Raw genomic sequence first — 23,850 nt, 5'->3', positions numbered from 1 at the left:
TGTTTTTTCTTTTTTATCTTGTGACGCAAAAACCTTATTTTTTTTTATATAATGTAATGTATTTATGTTAATATTAACTTTTTCTGGTAAAAAATTACTTACCCACAACATGCCAGTAATAATAATGATAATGATTTTAATACATGTTTTTCTTTTTAAATAAAAGAATTGATTTTAAAATATTTTTCCACTGTAGATATTTGCATAATAACTCAAAGAATTAAAAGAAGAAATTAAAACCTTAAGAGGTAAATTAATGTATCTATGGAAATTTAGTATACAAACAAGAAAGTTTAAAATAAAATTTTCATCAAGTTCATTTGTAATTATTATCTACTTCTTTAAATGAGTTTTAAGTAGTTTGCGAACTCTCAATTTTCTTTCTTGTCTTTGTAATATCTTTGATGAAACATTTATGTAATTAAAAGGTTGGTTTATGCTTTAAAAAATTCAAAAAAGGAGAACTTATATATTGGAAAAACATGAGTTAAAACACATGACCACGAAGTAGAAGTCGTTCTCACAATGCTCGAAACAAAACAGATTGTTAATCACAGTTTCAAACTTCATGTGAAAGTATTGACTTTAATCGGCCTTTATCCTCCAAAAAACCACTCAATTCTATACAGTATATATTCAATTTTCTTATTTCTTGCAGTATTTGTGCCTGTCTTAGTACTCGGACTGCCTAATTTTTTCTTCATAGAAGACGTCACCTCTATCGATTTTAGTGATTTTGTGACCGTTGGAATTATTGTTTACTTTTTTAAGATAATGCCTTTTCTTACAAGTATTACCAAAATCCAAAATTGCATCAATTATTTCGATACTTTCAAGTACCGGGTCAAAAGTGAAGAAAAAATCATTGAAGATTGTGTTGGTAGCTGTCGTCGCAATACAAATGTATTTTTGATCGGTTGTTGTGTAAGTTATTTGGGTTTTGTTGCACAAGTTCTTCTAAGAGAAGAGCCTGAGAAGTTGCCACTGAAATTGTGGTTACCTTTTACCAATGAAGAAAAACCTTTATTTTATTACTGCATTTATTGTGCTCTTCTTTTGGGTAGGTGTCAATTTTTGTCACTAGGTTGTGAGTAGATTTGTAGCCATTGGTTATGCTACCTTGGCTTGTGGAGTGATCGATCCGATGATTGGGGGATTGGCCTGTCATGCCGCTGCTCAACTTCAACTTCTCAAAAGAAATTTGCAATATCTTGATGAGTATGCGGAGGAAAAAAATACAGTTCAGAGTAATACTGGTAAAAAGGTGCATGATGTATTTTATGAAGAAATTATTGGTTGTGTTCATCGGTATCAACAAATAGTAACGTACATAAAATGTAAAATCAAAGTTGTTTAAAGTTGTTAATCTGTAAATTTTCAGTTTTGTTAACTTATTTAAAAACTCTTTTTCACAAGTTGTCTTTAGCCAGTTATTGGGAAGCGTTTTTGTAATCGGTTTGTGTTGTCTACAAATTGTTAAAGTACGTCTTTACCTAAACTCTCAAAAAAATTTCGTAATGAAAAATTTTAGATGAAAGAGATTGACGTAAATTTTGTTATAACTGTAAATTATTTTTGGGTCATACTATTTCAAATATTTTTTTATTGTTACTACGGCACAATGTTGATAGAAGAGGTAATTTTTAATTTCTAAAAACACTTAATATATTTTATGATATATATTTCAGAATTATACATTAACAAATGCCATTTATATGAGTAAATGGTACGAGTATAGTATCCGAGAACAAAAGACACTTATTATTTTAATGGAACGTTCAAAAAAACCTATGATTATTACAGTTGGAAGAATTTTAGATTTGTCGTTGGACACATTTACAATGGTACGAATTAATAACACTTCTAAAAAATACTGTAACATTTATCTTTCAGGTATTAAGGCGATCATATTCACTGCTTTGTTGTTTAAATTAAGAATGAAGATAAAAACTTATTTGCAAAACTAGATGAAAGAAAACAAGGTCGCCATTGTGAAACACTAGGTGTAGTACTAATTACAGTAATTACACTTTAAAGTTAGACAGCCAAACTCTTAGGATAATAAAGAATTACTAAAAAAAATTTTTGCTTAATTGAAGTGACTATTTTTAAAGTGATAAAAAATTATTATCTGCTTTTATAAACCGACAATAGTATCCTAAATCTATCATAATATTTTGATAATTGACAAGACATTGCTCGAAGCACATCTAGAAATACTAAGACAGTGGTCCATTACGATTTTTTGTGAAATTTTCGAGAACGTTTGGAATACAACTAGTGCACACATCTCACATAAAATCGTGGAAACAAAATACAAGCTAATTCTTGATAAAAAAATCTTTGCAAAAAGGCAATTTTTCCATTGGTACCTACTTTTTTTTACCGTCACTTACTAATTAGGTCATTGTGTCAGCGTTTTCTTTGCTGGGTTATATCTGCACTTTGAACTGTGCTTTGTGTTGTTAAAAGTGGCGTTGTTACAACTTTGTTTTTAACGGCTTCAATCATTCTTTGTTCCTCAAAATTTTGGGGCGTCCACTTTTGAGCTAATTAACACAGGGTACACCCTCTTCAAATTCCTTTATGGTCCAATAAATTGTTGGTACAGAAATATTTTGTTCTGAAATAAAAACCATCTAAAAAATTTCCAAAACTTTATACTTACGTTACATGTGGTTCCATGTTCAGTTTTCAAATATTTGTGTCAATACATTATTGTCAGGGATAGAGTTCCCCTATATTTGAATAAGTATCTTGTAATATGTATAGGAACTCTCTCTAGTCATTACTTATAGCAAACATTATTGTCGTTAGGATTGCTTGGATATGTTGTAATTGCTTGTAATGCATGACATGATTTATTTGAATTATGTGTTCAATTGTGTGTTGTTCAATTATGAATATAAAGTTAATAGTGCTCATGTTCGGCGAAATAAAATCCTCACTGTGTATACATTCACTTCCTATTCTAAAAGATTAAGGAAACGACAAAATTTCTTAAATTTTTTGGTGATCTTTGAAAAACTGTATTTTAATAAAAATAGTTGGATCTAATTAAAAAAAAAAACATTTCAAAGCTTCAAGTATCTAGTCTTGAGATCTTTTGGCAAAAAATACTAAAAAATATCTCGGGAAGAAAATTGTTCATTTTTTTATTCTTTTTTTATTGGTCCACGGACTCTGAGAAATTTTTATTAGTAAAATCAATGCATGAGCCGGACCGCTTGTTCATTCAGCTTTAATTTGCTTCTTTTATATTCCCTGTACACGTCAATTTGTTGATGAGATATCTGATTTTTAATGAAAAAGAAGTCTTGTCTTTGATCATCAATATCTCAGCAACCAATGACCGCAGAAAGAATGTGTAACGATAGTTCCAAAAACTGAAATAAATCCACATACGAGGGTTGTTTGATATCTCTTGTAAAAAACTATGACCACGTGCGTCAATTAATTTGGCGAACCGCAAGTGAGATTTGTCATCTTTCAGATTAAGTCTCTCATAGTTTCAACAAAAAGTGACGCCTGGTTGAAGAGTTAGAGAATTTTAAAAATAAGTTGTTTGAACAAATTTCGAGAATCGAGAAAAACGAATTTCGCGCTGTGATAAAACCTTTTTATTTACAAAATGGACTGCCGCTCAGGTAAAAAAGAACTAGAAGAAGTACTTGGAGACTTCGTTGAAAACTATCTATTTCTGGATAAACGAATTTAAACGGGGTCAAATATCCACCCAAGATGAAGCGCGCTGTGAGCGCCCTGTCGACGTCCCGACTTCACAAATTGTGGAAAAAATCCACAAAATTGTCTTGCAAGACCGCCGAGTGGAACTTAGGGACGTTACTGAAATTGTAGGCATCTCTACTAAACGGGTACACTTTGTCTTTCATGAAAAATTGCATATGAAAAAAAAAGATGGGTGCCGCGAGTGTTGACGGTCACCAAATGCGTACTCGAAGGGAGATTTCAGCACTCGCTGAATTATTATTTGAATTAGTTCCGAATTCACTCTACTCGCCAGATTTAGCACCGTGTGACTTCTACCTACATCCAAATCTAAAAATTTTGCTTGGTGAAGAGAGATTTCATTCAAACAAAGACACCATACTAAGGTGAATGAATATTTTGCAGCACTTGAAAAATCTTTTTTTTTTTCTTATGGGTTTAAAAATTAGAAAGTTGTTGGATGAGTGCATAGATCTTAATGAAGATCATATTGAAAAATAAAAATTATTGTTAATATTTTTTTTTTCTTTAACTGGGAATTTTACCACATTTATCAAACAACCCTAGTACATTTTTTTTCAAATCACCCTCAACAATGATTTAAAGAAGAAAGAAAAATGTAACTATTTGTTGCCTTTAGTAAATCTACCGCATATTCACAAATACTGATGAGAAGACTAATGTGTTTAGGTTTTTTTACAGTTTAATGTACGTATGTACATACCTATAATAGCTCTGTAAGTTTTTTTAAATCGATCCATCAAACCGTTTAAGTATTCGGACCGATTGATAAACTTTTACAAAAAAATTAAAAGAATTAATCGTTTCTGAACATTGTGTAATCTTCATCATAATTTAATAAAACATTTTTTTGTGCATACGCTCCCGAAATAGTTATTTTTGTTACAAGTACTTAAAGATGAGACAGTGGTAGCGCAGAGCGCCACCTGTCGGTGTGTGGAGAATCCAGACCTCTAAACACCGGGGGCTGGGAATTTGCAAAGCAAATCTCCCAAAAACGCCCACCGGGAGAGGTAAACCGACATCAGCCAAAACAGCTACTCCTCGGGCAAATACCCCGCCAGGCGCTGAATTACATGACCAATGCCGGCTCCCCCACATCAACTGGACAATTATGCCCAAATCTTGATGTGAAAAAGAGGCACAACATCATACATCGAGCAAACTGCAGACCGGTTTCGCCCTTTTGGGGCTCATCAGTGCAGTGTAGCTCGATGTGTGATGTGGCCTCGGGAGTCTTAAAGCGACTACGCCGGTGAAGATGAGACAGTGGTAGCGCAGAGCGCCACCTCACACATCGAGCTACACTGCACTGATGAGCCCCAAAAGGGCGAAACCGGTCTGCAGTTTGCTCGATGTATGATGTTGTGCCTCTTTTTCACATCAAGATTTGGGCATAATTGTCCAGTTGATGTGGGGGAGCCGGCATTGGTCATGTAATTCAGCGCCTGGCGGGGTATTTGCCCGAGGAGTAGCTGTTTTGGCTGATGTCGGTTTACCTCTCCCGGTGGGCGTTTTTGGGAGATTTGCTTTGCAAATTCCCAGCCCCCGGTGTTTAGAGGTCTGGATTCTCCACACACCGACAGGTGGCGCTCTGCGCTACCACTGTCTCATCTTCACCGGCGTAGTCGCTTTAAGACTCCCGAGGCCACATCACACATCGAGCTACACTGCACTGATGAGCCCCAAAAGGGCGAAACCGGTCTGCAGTTTGCTCGATGTATGATGTTGTGCCTCTTTTTCACAACAAGTACTTAAAACATAGTTTTTGCGGACGAATTGTTGCTGTTTCTGGATGAGGTGAAATCGAGTCTGGAATAGCAATTTCGCCACCAATTTTATTTTTTAGTCCGAAAAAACTGTTTTTGGGGACTAAGTACCTAAATAGATATTTATGTATCAAGTACGCAAAATAAGGTTTTAGGGGACGAATCGTAATTATTAATTAATGACGAGGCGACGTTGGAGCCAAGTTTTTAATGAGAGGAGTCACCTAAAACCATTTGCGTACGTGGTGCATACAAGATTTTTTTGTTAAAGCTCTTAAAACACGAATTGACACCTCTTACTAATTAAAAAAATTTCGTTACCAATTTAATTTTTTAGTCCGCAAAAACTGTTTTTGGGGACTGAGTACGCAAAATAACCATTTTGCGTACTATTTTATTGAGTTCGGAAAAGACTCATTTTAGGGACTCAAATGAGTCCCTAAAACAGCTATTTCAACTTTTTTTACAATTTCGCATTAAAAAACGATTTTTTTTATATTATATACAGGGTGTTTCACACAACTTTACGAGGCTTGCGCCTAATGTACCCACCCAAATATACAAAAGTCACAAAACACTGGATACAAAAAATACACATATAATTATTTCATATTTGGAAACCCATGACAGTAGTTGTCAAACTAATCACTGTTGCATTAATAGTCATAAACTGCAGTTTTTCAGAAACAATTATCATTTGTTATAGTTTACACTAACTAACCAAAAACGTTGTAATTTTTTAAAGGGTGAACAAACTAGGGAGATTATTTTTCAAAAATTTTTCAAAACTTGTAATCCAGTTCGTAGAGGAATATGTATTATTGATTGCATCTTATAGGCGCAGGCCTCGTAAAATTATGTGAAACACCCATATTTTCAAAATTTAGAAAAAAATCAAGATACAATACTGACTAATTTTTGAGACCATTCAGCTTTTGCATACCCTACTATAACACTCGATTTACGAACATTCATGCAAATTTTTAAAAGTTATTTTTTTTCATTTTTTCCGTTTTTTTTTTCGAATTTAACAGTAGTATATTATTTTTCAAAACTCAAATACTTGAAGCATTTTGCAACTTTAAACATGTACTAGTATTTTTTTTACACTTTTTATTGTATATGTATATATGTATATTTTGGTGTATTTACATTAACTATTCTAGTATTTTTTTACAGTTATTTCGGCACCCATGGTACGAAACATGTTTTTGTAAATTGCTTTTTAACCGCAATAAATAATACATTAATAATAATGACAATAGTTATACAAAATACTTTTTTAATTAAATAAAAAATATTTAAAAATTTTACAATAATTATTATTATTTATAAATTCGATGAAAGCATGCTTTTCACAAAGTGTAAATAATTATTAAAATTACAGGAGAATTAGGCTACAAGTTTTTTCTTATGGTTTTATTCTAACAAATATTAAAATACAACAATAAAAAAGACAACGCATATTACGTACAGGTTGTCCCACGAGTAATAATGAGCCTGAAAATTTTTTCGAAGCAACCAACATTACATTTAAGGTGGATATTAAAATACATTTCATTTTAATTAGTTAAACATAGAAATCGTATTTTTATTTTTGACAAATTTCGGTCAGTCAAAATGACTACTCCAATTTTAGGGAGTTTGTCTATTTGAATATCGCGCTTGATAGAAACGTGTAGTCTGCGAAGCGTTTTTTAAACATTCTCTATAAATGAGAATCTTACCGGTCTTTTCGTTGAAGTGCTGTTTGGTCACTATGTTTAATTTATTAATATCTACGTTATTTTTGGAAAGTAATATGTTAGTTTGGTTAAAAAAACATTTCAGGCTCATTATTACTCGTGGAACATTATTACAAAAAAACGAAATTTGCTTTGAAGTAAAACTGGTCACTGAAGATTTTTTTTTTCTGAATATTGTGAAGTTTAATTCTTGTTCCAGTGAGTTTTAATGAGAACCGACAAGTCGCAGTGATGTGCGCATTTGTGTTTTTTGTTCAACTCACCCCAACCAATAATTGTTTTTAACAGTAAATTATTTATAAGACTCAATAGGGTTGCTTTCTTGTGCTCACAACATCGTTTAATTGAAGATCTACATGCCTACCTTTACTCTAAGTTTTCTTTATTCCAAACTTTTAAAGCCCTTTGATGTAAAATTAATTGAGTCTGCTTTAATTACAGGGACATTAAATAAAAAATTACGAATCACTATATAAACGAATTTTTGATGTTTGATTACTCTATTCTTTAATTACCAAAAGTTCTTACAATGTCAAATATAATTCAAGACAGTTTTGGTATAAGTTTACGTGTTTTAGAAATATGTTTCTTATACAATCGACAAAAAGCAAAATTCTTGCACAAAGTGGTGTCATATGTTTTGTGTAGCAATGTAACGTTCACTGTCCCGGTGTTCGGTCTCTTATATATTTTTTTGGAAACAAATATTACTACAAAAAGAATGGCAGACGATGCTTTTGTTGTTGCTGGAATGTGGTGTTACGGACCTAAATTGTGGCCTTTGCTAACCAAAAGAAGACAAATCGAGAAATGCGTACGTTATTTTGAAAATCCGCAATTTGTTACATTGAGGGAAAATCAGAAAGCAATCATCAGAACACACAGTAAAATTTGCAATAGAAACTCGAAGATGTTTGTGATATTTATGACTACAGCAGTTTTAATTTGGGCTACAAAACCTTTCCTGTTCGGGGAATATAATTTTCCAGTTGATATTTGGTTGCCCTTTGATCCTAAAACAGATATAAAAAAATATTATATATTATATGTGTTTGTGTCTTCAGGTATAGAAATTCAAAAATTTCCATATTTCCTTTTATTGTATCTAATTTAAAGGGGTTGTTTATGGCTGTGTTACTAATAGTGCGATGGACACACTAATTGCGGGTCTTATTTGTTTGGCTGCTGGTCATTTTAAAGTTCTTAAAGATAATCTTCAATATCTTTATGAATACACAAAAGAAGATTTTGGAGACAAGAAGTTGAAAGTATCCTCGAATCAAATATTTAAATCCAAATTGTTTTATAAAAAGATACAGAATTGCATCAAACATCACAATGCAATTTTACAGTAAGAAATTATTTTCTACTCAACAATGACAACTAATCACGAGGTAAATTGTTTTGTAGGTTTGTGGAAATGTATGAAACCAACTTCTCTTTTATTGTATTTAATCAATTCTTGCTAAGTATTTTGATCTTGGGTTTTTTAATTTTTCAAGTCAGTTTTGTAAGTAGGTACGTTCAATTGTAACGCAAATTATAATATTCCTAATTTTTAGCTAGAACCGTTGAGTTATGAGTTCTTACAAGCAATTATTTATATGGTTTGTGTGGTCGTACAGATTTATTTCTACTGTTATTATGGAACTATTCTTTATGAAGAAGTAAGTAAATTTAGTAAACTTTTTAAACAATAGTTTATGTTTTAGAGCAATAGTTTAAATGACGCAGTATATATGGGAAATTGGTACAAATATGACGTCAAATCAAGAAAATCATTAATAATTTTGATGGAACGTACTAAGAAACCGAGTATTGTAAGTGCAGGGAAAGTTTTACATTTATCACTAGTAACTTTTACAACTGTAAGTAAATGTAACAAAAATTTAAGCCTAAAGTTATAGTACTAGTTTTTAGATATTACAACGCTCATACTCACTGTTGGCAGTTTTGAAAAACCAAAGATGAAGCACTCAAGTTTATATATCCACTGATTGTATAATTTTTTAGTTTAGTGATAAATATGTTAAATTATTATACAGGATTTGTCAGAATTCGCGCCCAGAGAAAAATTTCTTCGATGTCTTGGAAGTTGATGGTTTTAATGCCATTTTGATATCATTTTAACACTTTGAAAGCAGTGTGAGAAAAAATAAATAAATAGAAGAAAATAGTTATTTATTATACAAGACGATAAAGAAATTGTTTATCTACGAGTGAAAAGGTTAAGTTTATGAGTTATGAGACGAAGTCACAAGTGGACTTTTTTCACGAGTAGATAAACAATCTTTATCGTCGTGTATAATATTTCGTTTTATTTGGTACTCACCTACCAGAATTTCTTGAATAAAAACAGTAGATAAAAATTACTTTATTTCACTAGACGATAAAAAATTGCTTTATCTACTGAAATTAGTTGATAAAAGCACTCTTTAACATTGAGTACAAAACCAAAGTTATAAACGTATTACTTAAAACAGTACAAGTTTTTTTTCGAATTTATTAAAAAAGTTTAAAAATTAAAAATATAATAAAACTGCTATACATATCTTGCTAAATTTGTTATTATCACACTTTTTTTGTATTACTTACCTAGATATTTTAAACCGTACTTGCGAAAAGAAATATAGAAAATTGCGTGAAAAAATGCTGAAAGGTAATAGGTATTTATAACCTGAAGATACACGTGGTTAGGGGATATACATATAAATGGTTTTCTACTAGCCAGCTGTGAAATTTTCATGTAAAATAAAAAGTCCTGCTTTACGAAAATAGGGGTACCTACTTGTTTTAACTCAAAATCATCGCCTTCTTTGATGGCGATGCTCAAAATATTAAATTTGATTAATTAGGATGAAGAGAAAGGAATAAAGCAAACTTCTCATCTGCTTATTTATTTATTTTTTAAATTTAGGGCGGCTTGACTGGTTTGAGGGAACTTGCATATGCGCCTTGCAGTTTTGATACCTAACCTACCTTTTAGTTGATGTCACGATTTAATTAATTAAAAATAAGCCTTTTTTTAAATAACAGTTTATTATGGCTATGAAAAGGGCTGTTAAAGACTAAATTTAATTTTATAATGAGTGTTCGAAGTGGGCACCATTTTCCCGCATACATAAATTCACACGACGTTTCATGTTGTTTAAAAATGTGCTGCAATGTCTCTTCTGTTATTTCATTGCATTTCAAGGTAATCCTTGCCATTAGTTGATCCAGATTATCAATCCTTTCTTTGTAAACCTCGTTTTTTAGATAGCCGCAAATCGAAAAATCTAATGGCGTTAGATCTGGTGATCGGGCTGGCCCAGATCCTCTGCTCACTACTCGACCAGGGAAAAACTATTCGAGGAAACCTAAATTTTCCTGAGTAGTATGAGCCGTAGTTCCATCTTGTTCCATATTCAAATTCGTCAGGATGCACTTGTTCTAAAAATGGCATCTCATAACGCAGAACGTAGCCCATTGATTGTGTTGTGAAAAAATATGGGCCCTATTATTCGACGACGTGATACAGCTAGCCATATCCCACTCTTTTGTGGGTGTAATGGAACCTGAATGAAATTCAGGGTTAACTACAGACCATGTTCTATAGTTTTGTTTGTTGACATATCCGTTTAAATGAAACCAAGCTTCGTCCGTCAAGAAACTCAGATCGAGAACGTCGTTGTTATTTAAGTTCTGCTGGAAAAAATTGCAATATTGCACACGATTAATGTGATCTCTTGGTAAGATTTCTTGAACTACCTACCGAGACTTTATATGGATGCATGCGTAAACGTTTTTTTCAGAATTTTTGTAGCAGTACTGACAAACGACGTATTGAAGAATTTGGATTCTCTTCAACAAGTGCTTCGACTTGATCAATGACATTTTGATCAGTTTGTGGCCTTCTAGTCAATTTCCTCTTCATTACGCCTCCTGTCCTGTGAAATCTCTCCACAATTTGGTGAAGATGGTGGTGTTTCTTCAATAACTTTATCAGGAAACCTTTGTCGAAATGGTGCTTTGCATTCAGAATTTGAATACTGCCATTCGCTGTTTACTAAGCGTCCACTTCGAAAATATACTTCAATTATAAACTTGTTTTTTTCTAAAGTATACATTATTATCAACTCCTAGGACTTGAAGTATTTCAACTCCGGTTACAAAAAAGCCCCTTGAACCGTTAGAGATACACAAAAGTGTAATTTTCGACCGCTTGAAAAGAAACGTTCTTTCTTACTCCTATATTTCAGTGTGTAGAACCTTTTTAATTCTTTTAATACAAGATACACTTCTATTTAAAAGAAAAGCATACACTTACTATTTCACCGTGTAAATGGGATAATTTTCAGGCTGTTTCTAAGGTTTATTTTAAAAATTTTAGAATTTATGTGTCACTATCAATATAATGCCTCCGCACACAACAGAAGTGATAAGAACTCACAATGTCACAAAACTAGAAGGAGGTTGGTCGATTAGGTCAGTTGCACAAGAATTACACCTGAGATTTCTGTTTTTAAAATTAATCGCCGTTAGGAGCAGCCAGAAAAGATGTATTTGGTCGTAAATTAAATATAGGCTATTAAGTTCTGTTACTTATTGTAGAAGTTTCATTTAGTTCTCTAAGTAACAGTTAGAAAAAACTCCGTTTACTTTAACGAAAAATTGCCAAAATTGGACACAGCAGTGGTACAGTTGGGAATCCTGGGCAGTCTTTTCTTGTCATTTAAAAAAATGTCAGTGTAAATGCACCTTTACTGTCATTATGATTGATATTAAAAAAACTGTCAAATTAACTTTGACTTACATCAATTTTTACAAAATGCCAGTTGTATCAGTTTTTAATAAATCTCGAGCAATAGCTCTTATTCAAAGCGGGATGTGGCAGCGGCAGGCCTCGGTGGCTTTGGGGATTCCAAAAACTTCGACTTTGTCAGTGTCAAAAAGACAAATATGCCAAACATTAAAAGCTTGGTTATGACTACCTAAGGTATAGTTTAGAAATTTTGACAACTGAATGACACATCTGCCCAGTTTTCCGTGTCCCCTACTCTACTCTTTTCTTTTGAATACAAATGTACTTTGAATAAATCATCCTAAATTAAATATTCTCTTTGGGATTGCAAACACATGTTTCAAAAGTAATAGATTTTCAAAATTACAACATTATAAAAATAGTAGATTACCTCCATACCAAGGTGGGAGATGCTTCATTACCAAGGCGCAAAGCGGCGCAGTAAGCAATTAGCAGAGGTACGATGAAACAACGACCCCCAAGGTTTGTATACTATTTTACTAAAAATTTTTTCACTACATATTATTATTTGGCCTAAACTATCATTCCCTAAGTTTATGCGTATAGATATTATTTTCACCTTGTATAAACAAGCGAAAGTGTTGATGTAAATAATGGTGTTAATTTTTATTTTTAGCTACTGTCAACCAAAGTTGACAAGTTGTATGTACATATTTTTGATAGGAAAATACAGGGTGTTTCACATAACTTTACGAGGCTTGCACCTAATGTACGCACCCAAATATACAAAATTCACAAAACACTAGATACAAAAAATACACATTTAATTATTTAATTTTTAGAAACCCATGACAGTAGTTGTCAAACTAATCACTGTTTCATTAATAGTCATAAACTGTAGTTTTTCAGAGACAATTATCATTTGTTCTATCAAGAGACGGCATGAATATGATTGTAGTTTATCTATCTTAATCACTAACTAACTAAAAATGTTGTAATTTTTAAAAGAGAAGATTATCCAATTTTTCAAAATTTGTAATCCAGTTCGTATCGGAATATGTATTATTGATTGCATCTTATTACAGGCGCAAGCCTTGTAAAATTACGTGAAACATCCTATATAATAGCTGTCATTAATTTGAAATTGTCATTCATTTTAACTTTAAAGCTTGCATTACATTAAAGTGTCATAAAAGTGACGACCAACGTATTTTGTCTCCAACTGTATGCATCACACAATCTATGCAAGCTCAGCATAGGAAGCCATTTATATCAATATTCAATACGTTATACAATTTCAGTGGCAGAGACCCTTTCACCCCTTTCCCTCTTTCCTGGACAGTAGCGGTACTGACAACGCCTCTAGTGGTAAAAGCAATGAACTAGGAGGTATTTTTAGGCAAAATATATTTATTAATAATTTGAAAACAGTAGTGTTTTATTACATGGTACTTGTCGAATTAGTTAAGAATTAATATTTTGTAATAAATACCAAAACCCTAAAACGAATCGTTAGGTCTACCGGTAAATATCGCGATCTTTACATCAATCACAAAAAACACTTTTTGTAAAAAATGCTAACGCATCGGCCTATAGAATATTGTTTTATTCACAATCACTAATGTAATATGCCGATTACTAACCTTTTTAAGGTTGGGAAACATGTCATATTTCTCATGAAGAGTAGAGCTTATTCCAAATCTGGTGGCGAACTGACGTTGTCAAAAAGGACTGAATTTTGACGCTAAACATATGTTTACTATTAAAAAAAATATTGTTCATAGGCGTCGTATGAAATAGTACTTCAAAACCACTGTTATTCTTTAAAAAAATATAATAAGTAGATACATAAGATGAAGAATGATGAACAAATTATTAAATTGTTAACGCATGAAAAGCATTTTCAAAAATGATATCCCTAACAATCTTTGTTTTCAAAATTTTTAGAGAAAAAAAAGTACGCCCATGTATTCTTTTATCTTAACCAAGTGGGTGCACTCCAAGTGTCTTTTTTGTCACTGTCAGTTCGCCACCACATATGATATGATGGAATAATCTCTAATAAATGGTAATATGCAGGATTGCCAACGCTAAAATTACGAAAATACCGGAATTTTTTTCTTTTAAATCGTCAAGTTACGCATAATATTTTACTAAATTAGTATTCAATTGCTTTTGTAGCAGTTTCTCTTAATTCTGGGGGAGTACATTGCTTTATTTCGACGACTTTAAATCAGATTTACACATTATTATTTCAATATTTTCTTTAACATTTCTGAAATGTCAAAAATCAAACGTCATTTGGATAGCCTACCACGTTTGGACCTTAACTTTGTTAGAATTTTATTTTATTCAAATTTTTGACTGAAAATAATGTGATTGTGAATAAAATAGCATACAAACCTCGGTGGTGATACCCCCTTGTGCTTCTCGAAATGATGATGAAATGAAAGCGTTGTTACTTGAAAGACACCTCTAAAACTCGCAGTGATTGCTTAACAATTTCTCTCACGTCTATAAAAGGGAATTAAAAAAAGAAAAGAAAAACAATGCTACAAGAGAAAATCTTTGAGGAGCAAAGCATCTCGTAAAAAGAAGTAGCGTTAGAAGTGGCGTGTACACAGGGTATTATTTAAAAAAAACATATGCAAGGTATGTACTTAAAATCGGCCACACCGTTGAGTGAGTACACTATTGTACATATTCAACGGCCACACTCAAGAAGAGTAACGTCCGAGTAGCAAGACCGTTTTTCATGCCAAATCGTTAAAAGAGCTTTAAAAATATCTTATTCAAGCTACCGGTGTTAATGTTTCAGTTGAAACAATACGCAAAAGGCTGCCATTCAAACTGTTTTCAAGAAATACCATGTGATTTCATATAAGTTTGGGTGTGTGTAACTATTATTTTCTTAAGAGGTGTGGATTATTCTTGATAATTTTTTAAAACTGCAAGCAACGAGTAGGTTTTCTTCAACAACTAAAACATCAAATACTTATTATTATAACACATTAATATTTTAATAAAAAAAATGTAGGAAATTACCCCTGTAAAAGTTTCTAAATTCATGGGTAATATTTTTCCTGCTATAATAAGCATAGGCACTTTTGAACGTTCCATTAGAATTATTAAAGCCTTTTTCGACTTTCCATTATATTCATACCACTGGCCCATGTAAATACCATTTGTCAGACTATTGTTCTAAAAGTAAGGAACATCGTATTGGGGTAAAACATAAAAGCCACAATAAATACTTCTTCATACAATCTTGATCCGTAGTAACAGTAAAAATAAATTTGGCCCAAAACAACACAACTATATAATGTGGATGAAAGAGCGCTCATACTAACAAGATTTACCTAACATTGTTATTGATATTGAAAGTGAAATGTTTAATTTAAAATACTTTACCATACTTAACTGCAAACAACAAAAACAAAACCCCACCATACTTCCAGCAAACTGGCTGAAGACCACCAATGAAAAACAATCTTCGAATTCTTTTACAAATCTGTAAAGTCACAAAGTGAATAAAGTTAATTAAAGTTAATATACAAAAATATACGTTAATATTGCATTGTGGTGATTAATGCATTGTCGAATTTTTTCATACATAATTTGGTCACCTGCTTTATTGTTGTCATGTTTAATTTTAGTCTCTGTGTATTCCTTAAGATGCTTAAGATTTTCTTTTAAAATCTTTAATTGCCCTGCAGCATGACAGACCAAACCACCTATGAGAGGGTCAATCAAGGGTCCAGTAAATGCACAATAGGAAATTGCTAAAACAATTTTTATTTTAAAAAAAAAAAATTGTTTTTAAAATACCAATTGAAAGAAATAAATATGTTGAGTAGTAAACTCCTGGACCAACAGTGGCATCATATGGCAGCCACATATCAAGTGGAAATTTGTAACCACTCCAGAAAAGAGGTTTAGTAATGAAACTTATCACACCACAAATGACTCCATAGAGAAACATTGTAGAATTTCTTCGGCAAATATTGATGCAGTTTGTCATGATTTTCTTCGAGGTGTTTTCTTGTAATATTTCTTGGAAATAGCTGGCCCCAAAATAATTAATACATTTTTTCATTCGACGGGCATTTGTGATGAAAGGTAAAAGTTTGGTGATGAAACACACAGTTTCCGACAAATATGTTGCAGTGTAATTAAATTGTAATAAATCGAAATTTTCTTGGATAATATAATTGTAAATGGTTGGAATTGGAAATAAAATTATGAAAAAAATGTACATAATGCATGCTTGTAGTTGATGTAGTCTTGTGTAACGTCGAGAAGGATAAAGTCGCAGAATTTGCAATATGAACAATATAGAACCAAAACTTTGTTCAATTATGTCGTTCATGGTGTAAATTTGTCGGACTCACCAAAGTTCGGGTTTATATAACAATTTCTTTCTTTTTTTGAAAAATTAAAATGAATCCCTTTGTAATTAAGGATGGAATTAGATTAATTTTACATCAAAGGCTTATAATGATTGAACTCGAACTTTGTGATGCCATTGGGTTGGGCTTAGACTTGTTTAAAAACTTCTTGAATATAAAAGTTTAATGTCACTTCCTTCATAAGATAAAGCTTTTTTAACTGTATATTTTGCGCAATTAATTCCAATAGAGTTATTCTTTTTAATAAAATTGAATTAAACTTGTTTATATCGTTGCTTAACATTGTTGGTCATTAGTATGTACAATATTTAAGATAATAATTACATTTAATGCACTTCTAATAAGGTAAGTCAGATATGTATTTTGCCCTAAAATCTGTGTGCGATTAATACTTTATTTATTACCGACTATTTATTTTAGATTATTTATTTTATCAGTAAACGTCACAAAAGTAACTAGGTATTTTTGTTACTAAATGTCACAAGTAAAAGTTTTACTCTTTCAGGCATGGAATAAAAATCTGTTTTTTCGTTTTTACTTTTACCATAACATTTACCAGTGTTGTTTTTTTCTTGCCTCTTTTACTGCTTTAGCAATTTCTGGAGAGGTACATTGTAAATTATCAGCATTCGACATTTTGCACATAATAACAGCACTAGACATCTATTAGGTAGTTAAATTAATACACATTTTCGAAAATCTCAACACAAATTCAGATACTGACGTGATGTTTCTTTCGAAGCGTTGTTATTCAGAACTCGCAGCCCAGAGAAAAATGTAAGGTAAGATTCTACCAGGAACTTGAAAATGTTAAAAAAAAAATATCTATAAGAATTTCGAAATTATGGGAGCTTAAATTTTGCACTTTGACTATTTATGTTTGTTGGAATTCTACGAGTTTGAATGTAAATCGGAATCATTATTTCACCGAGTGGATTTTTAAACTACAAATGTAACGAGTGGTTTATCATCCACGAGGTGGAATAAAGCGTCCGATTTACACTCAAACGAGTTGAATACGTCATTTTATTCTTCGAAGTAGATTCAACAAGGCTTAAACTTGCTTCTGTTAAAAATAATCTGACGTTTCGTATTGAGAAATGCTAAACAGTTGTCAAAACTTCCTTATACCTACGGGAGAAAAACCGTAAATTTTGACAAAGTCGAAGAATAAATAATCTTTCAGCAGTCAATATAACAAACAAAATCGTAGAGAATAAAATTTGCTACAAAAAGTTCGCGAGATCATATTTCTATCTTCATCGGTTTAATAGGTTTAAATTTCCTCTGGCAGTGAATCACCAGTAAAAATGAAAGGAATCCGTCGCTTGAGCGGCTTTGAACGTCTTTGAGGCCTAAACCATTAAAGATAGAGGTATGGTCTCGCGAAATTTTTACTAAAATAATTTATTTTCTACAACTTTCTTTCTTGCATTTTTCTTGTATCTTCAAACGTCTTCGCAGCTTTTTGAAAAACATGAAATGGAGCACAGATTTTAAATATTTTTTTTCCTCATATTTCTCGTGAAAAATTTAGTCGTTCGTTTTTCACAACTTATTAAGAATGTAAAGCTCAACATTTTTGCATTTTTTTTTCAAGCAATTAGTACACTGGTTAATTTTAAATTAATTTAAAACGATTTGAAACTGAGACGGTAAAACGCTCTACTCCTCCGCGCCGTAGGTACTATTTTTTTTGGGTTCAAAAAACCGAGCAATTTTGTATCTCGTTTCGTCTCCTAGTACATATGTAGTTCTCCGTACATTATACCTAATGCCAAGTATCAAGTACCTATTGATTGTTCTAAACTGTGGACAAGGGGAGAAAGAGAATGTTACTTTACATCAATTTCCAGGTCAGGTTACAAATTTTGCGTTGTTGCTTCGGCAATTTCGCGAATTTCGGGCGGAGTGCAAACTAAATTCTGTTTGCTCATACTTTATTTATTATTATTATGTTGTAARACTAATAACTAATAATTTGTAAATTTTATTTTTAATGACAGATGGCAGAAATGATTCAAAAAATCAGGTGGTCGCCAAGTGTCACCAACCGACACCAACTAACACAAAATTTTCTAGACGACAAAAATATATTTTTTTAATTAAAATAAGAAAAAAGGGGGCGCAAGTTAGAAAAAATAGCATAAAATACTCTTTTTATAATGGCATTGGCGCACTCATCCCATGGAAAACTCGCCTACGGCTCGTTTTCTAACTTGGGGTTCGTGCGCCAAATCAACCCTTATAAAACTTGTTCTTTAATATACTATTTGAAGTTGAAGTCTAAAAATTGTCTGTCATAATTACTCACAAAGTCATAAATAGATGTCAACAACCTAACCTCAAATCAGTTTAAACAGCAATAACTTGTAAATTGCAAGACAATAATGATTTTGAGAAAAATATTAACTCATTCACAATTTTTTTTTTATCGTAAGCAGCTTATACCTCCAGTTGTTAATTTTATCAGATATGTACGTTAGAAATCGCCAGAAATACGACCTAACCTAAAATGAACTTCCAGAAATCGTCAGAGGTTGAAAAAGCACAAACTGCATCAAAGGACAAACAAAAAACAACAGTTTTTGACAAAATCATCTCAAAAGAAATCCCCGCAGATATAATTTATGAAGATGATAAATGTTTGGCTTTTAATGATGTAAATCCTCAAGCACCTGTACATTTTTTGGTGATTCCAAAGCAGCGAATTCCTATGCTTGATGCAATTAAAGAGGATGATAGAGACGTAGATAATTAATTGAGGGCTAACAAAGAAATTAATTGTTTATTTTAGATAATGGCAGAATTAATTGTCAGAGCTCAGAAATTGGCAAAAGAACGTCTTCCAAATGGCTATAGGTTGGTGATAAATAATGGAAAACAGGGCTGTCAATCGGTTTATCATTTACATATACACATACTAGGAGGGCGTCAACTTGGGTGGCCCCCTGGTTAACATTTAATGATTTTTTGTAACATTGTTGTATATAGACAGATAAATAAATCAAATAATGTTGAACATGCAGATTTTATTTTTAAATTACGGCAGTGCCAGTGTATTTTATTCTTAAACAGAACATTTTTTAAACTCGTATTTAATGGTTAAACTTTTATCTGGGAGACAAAAAACGGTATGTCCAAATTCATTGTGATTTATTTTGAACTTAATTTTCTGTAATGGTCTTTAATATTTAAAAAAGATTATTCATCTAGGAAACAATTTCTTTGTTTCGAAGGAAATATTTTTAATATTCTATGTTTTGTTGCAAACGCTAGAAATAATCAATTAGTTACCCACCCTCTAATGTAGTAATTACTAGTCACAAGTATCTTAGGGGTTTGGATTTCCATCCTACGTAACATGCAAATAAGAATGTATTTATTACGTGTTGTAATGAATCTAATTCCTGCTTCTAAAATACACGTACTGAAACAGGTATTTTAAGTTTAGAATAAAACAAGTGAAAAGCGCATTACTTTAATTTTAAGAATAAAAAGTCTTGTGTTTGTGCTTGCGATAAGTAGGGAGTGCTAAATTTCAGTGTTAAATTCTTAAAACAAAACTTAAATATTAATTTATTTAATTTTTTTTAATTAGAAATTTTCTCAAAAACAGAACAAGTAATTTCGTGATTACTTAAACCAACTTTGCTTTATTTGTAGGTAAAACACAAATTTTCTCTTAAACCCCGATAATAAAACCATCATATTATCTACTTACCCTACAATAATTCTTAAATTTATATAAGTTTAAGTTTGTCGTTTTTTTAGTTTTTATAACGCACAATATTCTATTCTATAAAAACTATCTAATCCCTTGCGTTATTTCTCAGAAACAACAGTTGCTAATAGAAGATGTATAGAGAAATTATTCCTTCTACTGTGTACTTAATACACAAATTTTGAGTTTCTTTCCTCAACAGAACTACAAAATTTTGTACAAGATTTATGCTTTCTTTGTTTATTGTGCATTTACAATATACAGGGTGCGCCAGAACTCGCGCCCCAGAGAAAAATGCCATACCAGAAACATGGAAAAAATGTAAAAAAAAATTATCTATAAAAATTTCGAAGTTATGAGGGTTTAAAGTTTGCACATTGACTCTATTTATTTCTGTTGGAAAAATAATTTTCCAAGTTTTTTTGCTATATGCTATTAAAAGAGGAAACAAGGAAGCTGTATCCTAAATTGTAACTCTGTTCAATGTTATTTGTGGTTTTTATTGGCAAAATTTTTGTCCCTTTACTAAATAATTGTAAAAAAAACATATACAAGATCATCAGTATCATTAAATAGATATAAAAAAATGTCAAATGTCAAAAAATAAATGTAAAAATTTTGTGACAAATAGAATTTTTTAAACATTTTTTTCATGTTCCTGGTATCTTACCTTACTTGAAAATTTTCTCTGGGGCGCGAGTTCTGGCGCATCCTGTATGTACCGGTGCTGGTAGCACTCTTACTTCTAGGAGAAGATGTTGACTTTTAGCAAATATCTGACAATGCCTTTCTTGTGAGTCAAACTGGATGCTTTATTTTCAAATTTCTACCATTTGTTGAAAGCCTCGAAAAATTTAAGCATCTTTATGATTCAACGTCTCCTGTTTTACATTTACGTGAAAAATTAAAAATATAGATGAATAAGTTGCCACTTTTAGAAGAAATTGTCGCTTGTTTTTAACTTTCTGCATCATCACGTTAATTAATTGGACCATAACTCCGTTTTTATCTGTAAAGGAATCAGTTGAGATTTGTTTACCGTTTGACCATAGAGCAATACAATTTTAATTTTGATTAGGTATTATTTAGCAGTACAAGAGACGTTAATTAAAACTCACAGTTAACAAACTTTAAGCAATTTACTATGAAAACTGCTCCCCAAATCATAAATAATCCAGTAATTTAAGGCATGTTGCATTATAAATGATTGTCTTAAAGAAATTATTGCGTGGAATAATAATTTAATGTGATAAGCATACTATTAGTACTCTTAATTACTGCTGTCAAATAAAATAAATTTTACATTAGGAAAAGTAACAAAGACAAATGCCTCCATCTGATAATTAATAAGATATTTGATGCTACTGACACAGGTAATTCCACATTCAATCAACTGCTTATTAATCTATTTGAAGCTCTAACGTCAAGCTTTAATATTTAGTCAAGTTGGAACAAAAAAATAATTATCAGGTGAGTCAAAAAACAGACTTTTTTTAAGGTTATTACAATTTCTAATTAACTAGAACTAATAAATGTTCAGCAGCGACAATGGACAACACTGACATAGATTTAACAGAATTTGTGATATTCAACATAAATAGTATGCACTTTTTTGGATACTTTTTACCCGAATTTGCTAAAAACTCAAAAAAGAAAATCTTTTATGTAATTTATGCTGTCACATTTGTGGGAACAACTTTTGGATTATCTCTAGTAAGTGAAATCGCCAATATGATAAATTCTTTCGGCGATATTGAAAGAATGACAGACGCATCTTTTCTACTTTTGACAAATTTAGTACAGTGTTTTAAAATGTACTCATTTATAAATCACGGACCAAGAGTATGGAATCTGATCCACAGCATGAATAGCATAGGTTTTAAACCGAAAAATATAGAACAACGCATCATTCTCGTCAAGGAAATCACAATGTCGAAACGAATTTCTAAAACGTTCTTCATGGCTTGTACAATTGTTTGTTCTTTATGGGGTATTTCTCCGTTTATTGATAGAGGAAGTTATGAAAAACTTAGGTTGCCATTAAGTGGTTGGTACCCTTATTCAACTGATACATCTCCGGCTTATGAGATTACGTATGCTTATCAAACTTTAACAACATGGATAAATGGGTTGGCAGATGTGGCAATGGATACTTTCATGTCGGGTATTATCATGGTTATTGCTGCGGAACTTAGTTTACTTAATGACTCTCTGAAAAATCTTACTAAAGGGTGCAAAACTGATTCACTTCGAGATCGAAAGAAAGCTAACATGAATTTGATTGAGTGTGTTATTCATTATAAAACCATAATACGGTAAGATATATAGGAATTGTTAATATATTTTCGTAATACTTGATTGTTATTTGACCATATCCGTACTGTTTGTTATGACAGCGATAACAGCCTAGGCCGTAAAAACCGTTAACGGACGTTGTTATGGTTGTTGCTATATACAAAAGACTTACTAGACTTACTAAATGATACACATTCGATGCCCAAATAATAGAGGCGATTGATACTAAAATCTCGGTTTTGCCCCGATTTTACAAACTTTAATATTCTCTATTATTTAGTACATGTTGGCTTTATGTCGTTAATAACTATTAATATAAAACATTGTATTATTTTAGGTTTGCGGATGAAGTGACTAATCTTTTCACTTTTTCCATCACAGCTCAGTTTATAATTGGTGTAATAATCGTTTGTGTTTCTTTATTTCAAATGACTTTGGTATCAGTAATGAGTTTTAAGTTTGTTTCAATGTTACTGTATCAGGGTTGTGTTTTGATGGAAATATTCTTGTGGTGTTATTACGGCAATGAAATTATTTTGAAAGTATTTTTTTGTTATTTTTTTGTCAGTCATTATAATCTGTTCTTGTAGAGCGATGAACTCACCCGATCCGCTTATATGTGTGAATGGATTGAAGAATCGAGACAATTTAAAAAGAATTTAATATTTTTTATGACACGTACACAATTTCCCCTCAAACTTTACGCTTCAGGATACTTCACTTTGTCTCTTGAAACTTTCACTGCTGTAGATATTTTTTATCCTAAATCAATTTTGTAAAACGAAATTGAATATTTTAGGTTGTCAAATCGTCATGGTCGTACTTTGCAGTTCTAAATCAAGTCCATTCGAAATAATTTTAGAAAAGCACAGTAATAGCTGTACAGTTTAATTAATGTAATTGAATCAAAACATGTAGTTTTACTGCAAATTTATGTAGCACTAAAGTAGCCTAATAAATATTCTCCATATTCCACAAATAGCTTTATTTGGCCATGCTTGTAACCTCTTAAATACTCGTAAAAATGTATAAAAAATTCCCTGGAAAAAACATCTAGCTAAACGATTAAAACGAAAGCAAACTCTTTCTACCTGATATTTATAATATTTTACTACATAAAAAAAACTAAAAGCTCCTTATATTTTTCTTAAATATGAAAAATAATTTGAGAATTATTTTTACTACCACGTTTAGAAATTTTCATTTGTTTCATTGTAAACATAAGTTAAGGCAGAGTAAAATTAAAAAATTGTTATTTTAAAAAGTTAATAATTTTATGCAAGAAAACCTGTTTAGAATATTTTTAAAACGATTATTTTTTAGCACGCAAAAAAATGCATAACTTCCTGAAAAACTTGTACACACAAGTAATTAAACACACTGATCTATGTTTTAAATTTATAGATTAACTACG

The 23,850-nt window shown here is 31.5% G+C and overlaps 3 protein-coding genes and 1 long non-coding RNA gene across 5 annotated transcripts; all 4 read left to right on the top strand.

Moving 5' to 3' along the window:
* Positions 1–525: 525 nt before the first annotated feature.
* Positions 526–9,235, top strand: LOC123007605 (odorant receptor 94b-like). Its single transcript, XM_044402989.1, has 10 exons — positions 526–1,060; positions 1,104–1,326; positions 1,382–1,481; positions 1,532–1,636; positions 1,689–1,844; positions 1,894–1,924; positions 5,226–5,470; positions 8,827–8,931; positions 8,977–9,132; positions 9,185–9,235. Exons 1-10 carry the CDS (start codon positions 526–528, stop codon positions 9,233–9,235), a joined length of 1,707 nt encoding a protein of 568 aa, XP_044258924.1.
* Positions 9,236–10,232: 997 nt separating this feature from the next.
* LOC123007631 lies at positions 10,233–11,349 on the top strand. The gene is made up of 3 exons (XR_006412879.1): positions 10,233–10,460; positions 10,523–10,995; positions 11,059–11,349. It is a non-coding gene; the product is annotated as an uncharacterized LOC123007631 (long non-coding RNA).
* Positions 11,350–18,737: 7,388 nt separating this feature from the next.
* On the top strand, positions 18,738–19,433 carry LOC123007508 (histidine triad nucleotide-binding protein 1-like). 2 transcript variants are annotated; one of them, XM_044402852.1, is made up of 3 exons: positions 18,738–18,894; positions 18,945–19,166; positions 19,215–19,433. In XM_044402852.1, the coding sequence occupies exons 1-3, from the start codon at positions 18,808–18,810 to the stop codon at positions 19,374–19,376; spliced, it is 471 nt and encodes a 156-aa protein (XP_044258787.1). In that variant the 5' UTR covers positions 18,738–18,807; the 3' UTR covers positions 19,377–19,433. The 2 variants fall into 2 exon arrangements, with proteins under 2 accessions (XP_044258787.1, XP_044258788.1); XM_044402853.1 differs by having other exon boundaries at positions 18,742–18,853; positions 18,904–19,166.
* Positions 19,434–21,689: 2,256 nt separating this feature from the next.
* LOC123007946 (odorant receptor Or1-like) lies at positions 21,690–23,292 on the top strand. The gene is made up of 4 exons (XM_044403483.1): positions 21,690–22,456; positions 22,774–22,978; positions 23,027–23,182; positions 23,236–23,292. Exons 1-4 carry the CDS (start codon positions 21,690–21,692, stop codon positions 23,290–23,292), a joined length of 1,185 nt encoding a protein of 394 aa, XP_044259418.1.
* Positions 23,293–23,850: the final 558 nt, after the last annotated feature.

This window comes from Tribolium madens, unplaced genomic scaffold, assembly GCF_015345945.1.
Source record: "Tribolium madens isolate multiple individuals breed KSU strain unplaced genomic scaffold, Tmad_KSU_1.1 Scaffold_3;HRSCAF=73;Tcas5.2_LG2, whole genome shotgun sequence".
Lineage (NCBI taxonomy): Eukaryota > Metazoa > Arthropoda > Insecta > Coleoptera > Tenebrionidae > Tribolium > Tribolium madens.
This window is presented reverse-complemented; position numbering and strand designations above follow the sequence as displayed.

Excerpts from the sequence above, each read along its gene's own strand:
- LOC123007605 (XM_044402989.1), top strand. The coding sequence starts at position 526 with ATGCTCGAAACAAAACAGATTGTTAATCACAGTTTCAAACTTCATGTG. Across the intron at positions 1,925-5,225 it reads ATCATATTCACTGCTTTGTT|CTGTTTTGGCTGATGTCGGT; the intron begins GTTTAAATTAAG and ends CCCGAGGAGTAG. Across the intron at positions 8,932-8,976 it reads GAACTATTCTTTATGAAGAA|AGCAATAGTTTAAATGACGC; the intron begins GTAAGTAAATTT and ends TTTATGTTTTAG.
- LOC123007508 (XM_044402852.1), top strand. The coding sequence starts at position 18,808 with ATGATTTTGAGAAAAATATTAACTCATTCACAATTTTTTTTTTATCGT. Across the intron at positions 18,895-18,944 it reads TTGTTAATTTTATCAGATAT|AAATCGTCAGAGGTTGAAAA; the intron begins GTACGTTAGAAA and ends ATGAACTTCCAG. Across the intron at positions 19,167-19,214 it reads TTAAAGAGGATGATAGAGAC|ATAATGGCAGAATTAATTGT; the intron begins GTAGATAATTAA and ends TGTTTATTTTAG.
- LOC123007946 (XM_044403483.1), top strand. The coding sequence starts at position 21,690 with ATGGACAACACTGACATAGATTTAACAGAATTTGTGATATTCAACATA. Across the intron at positions 22,457-22,773 it reads CATTATAAAACCATAATACG|GTTTGCGGATGAAGTGACTA; the intron begins GTAAGATATATA and ends GTATTATTTTAG. Across the intron at positions 23,183-23,235 it reads CTCTTGAAACTTTCACTGCT|GTTGTCAAATCGTCATGGTC; the intron begins GTAGATATTTTT and ends TGAATATTTTAG.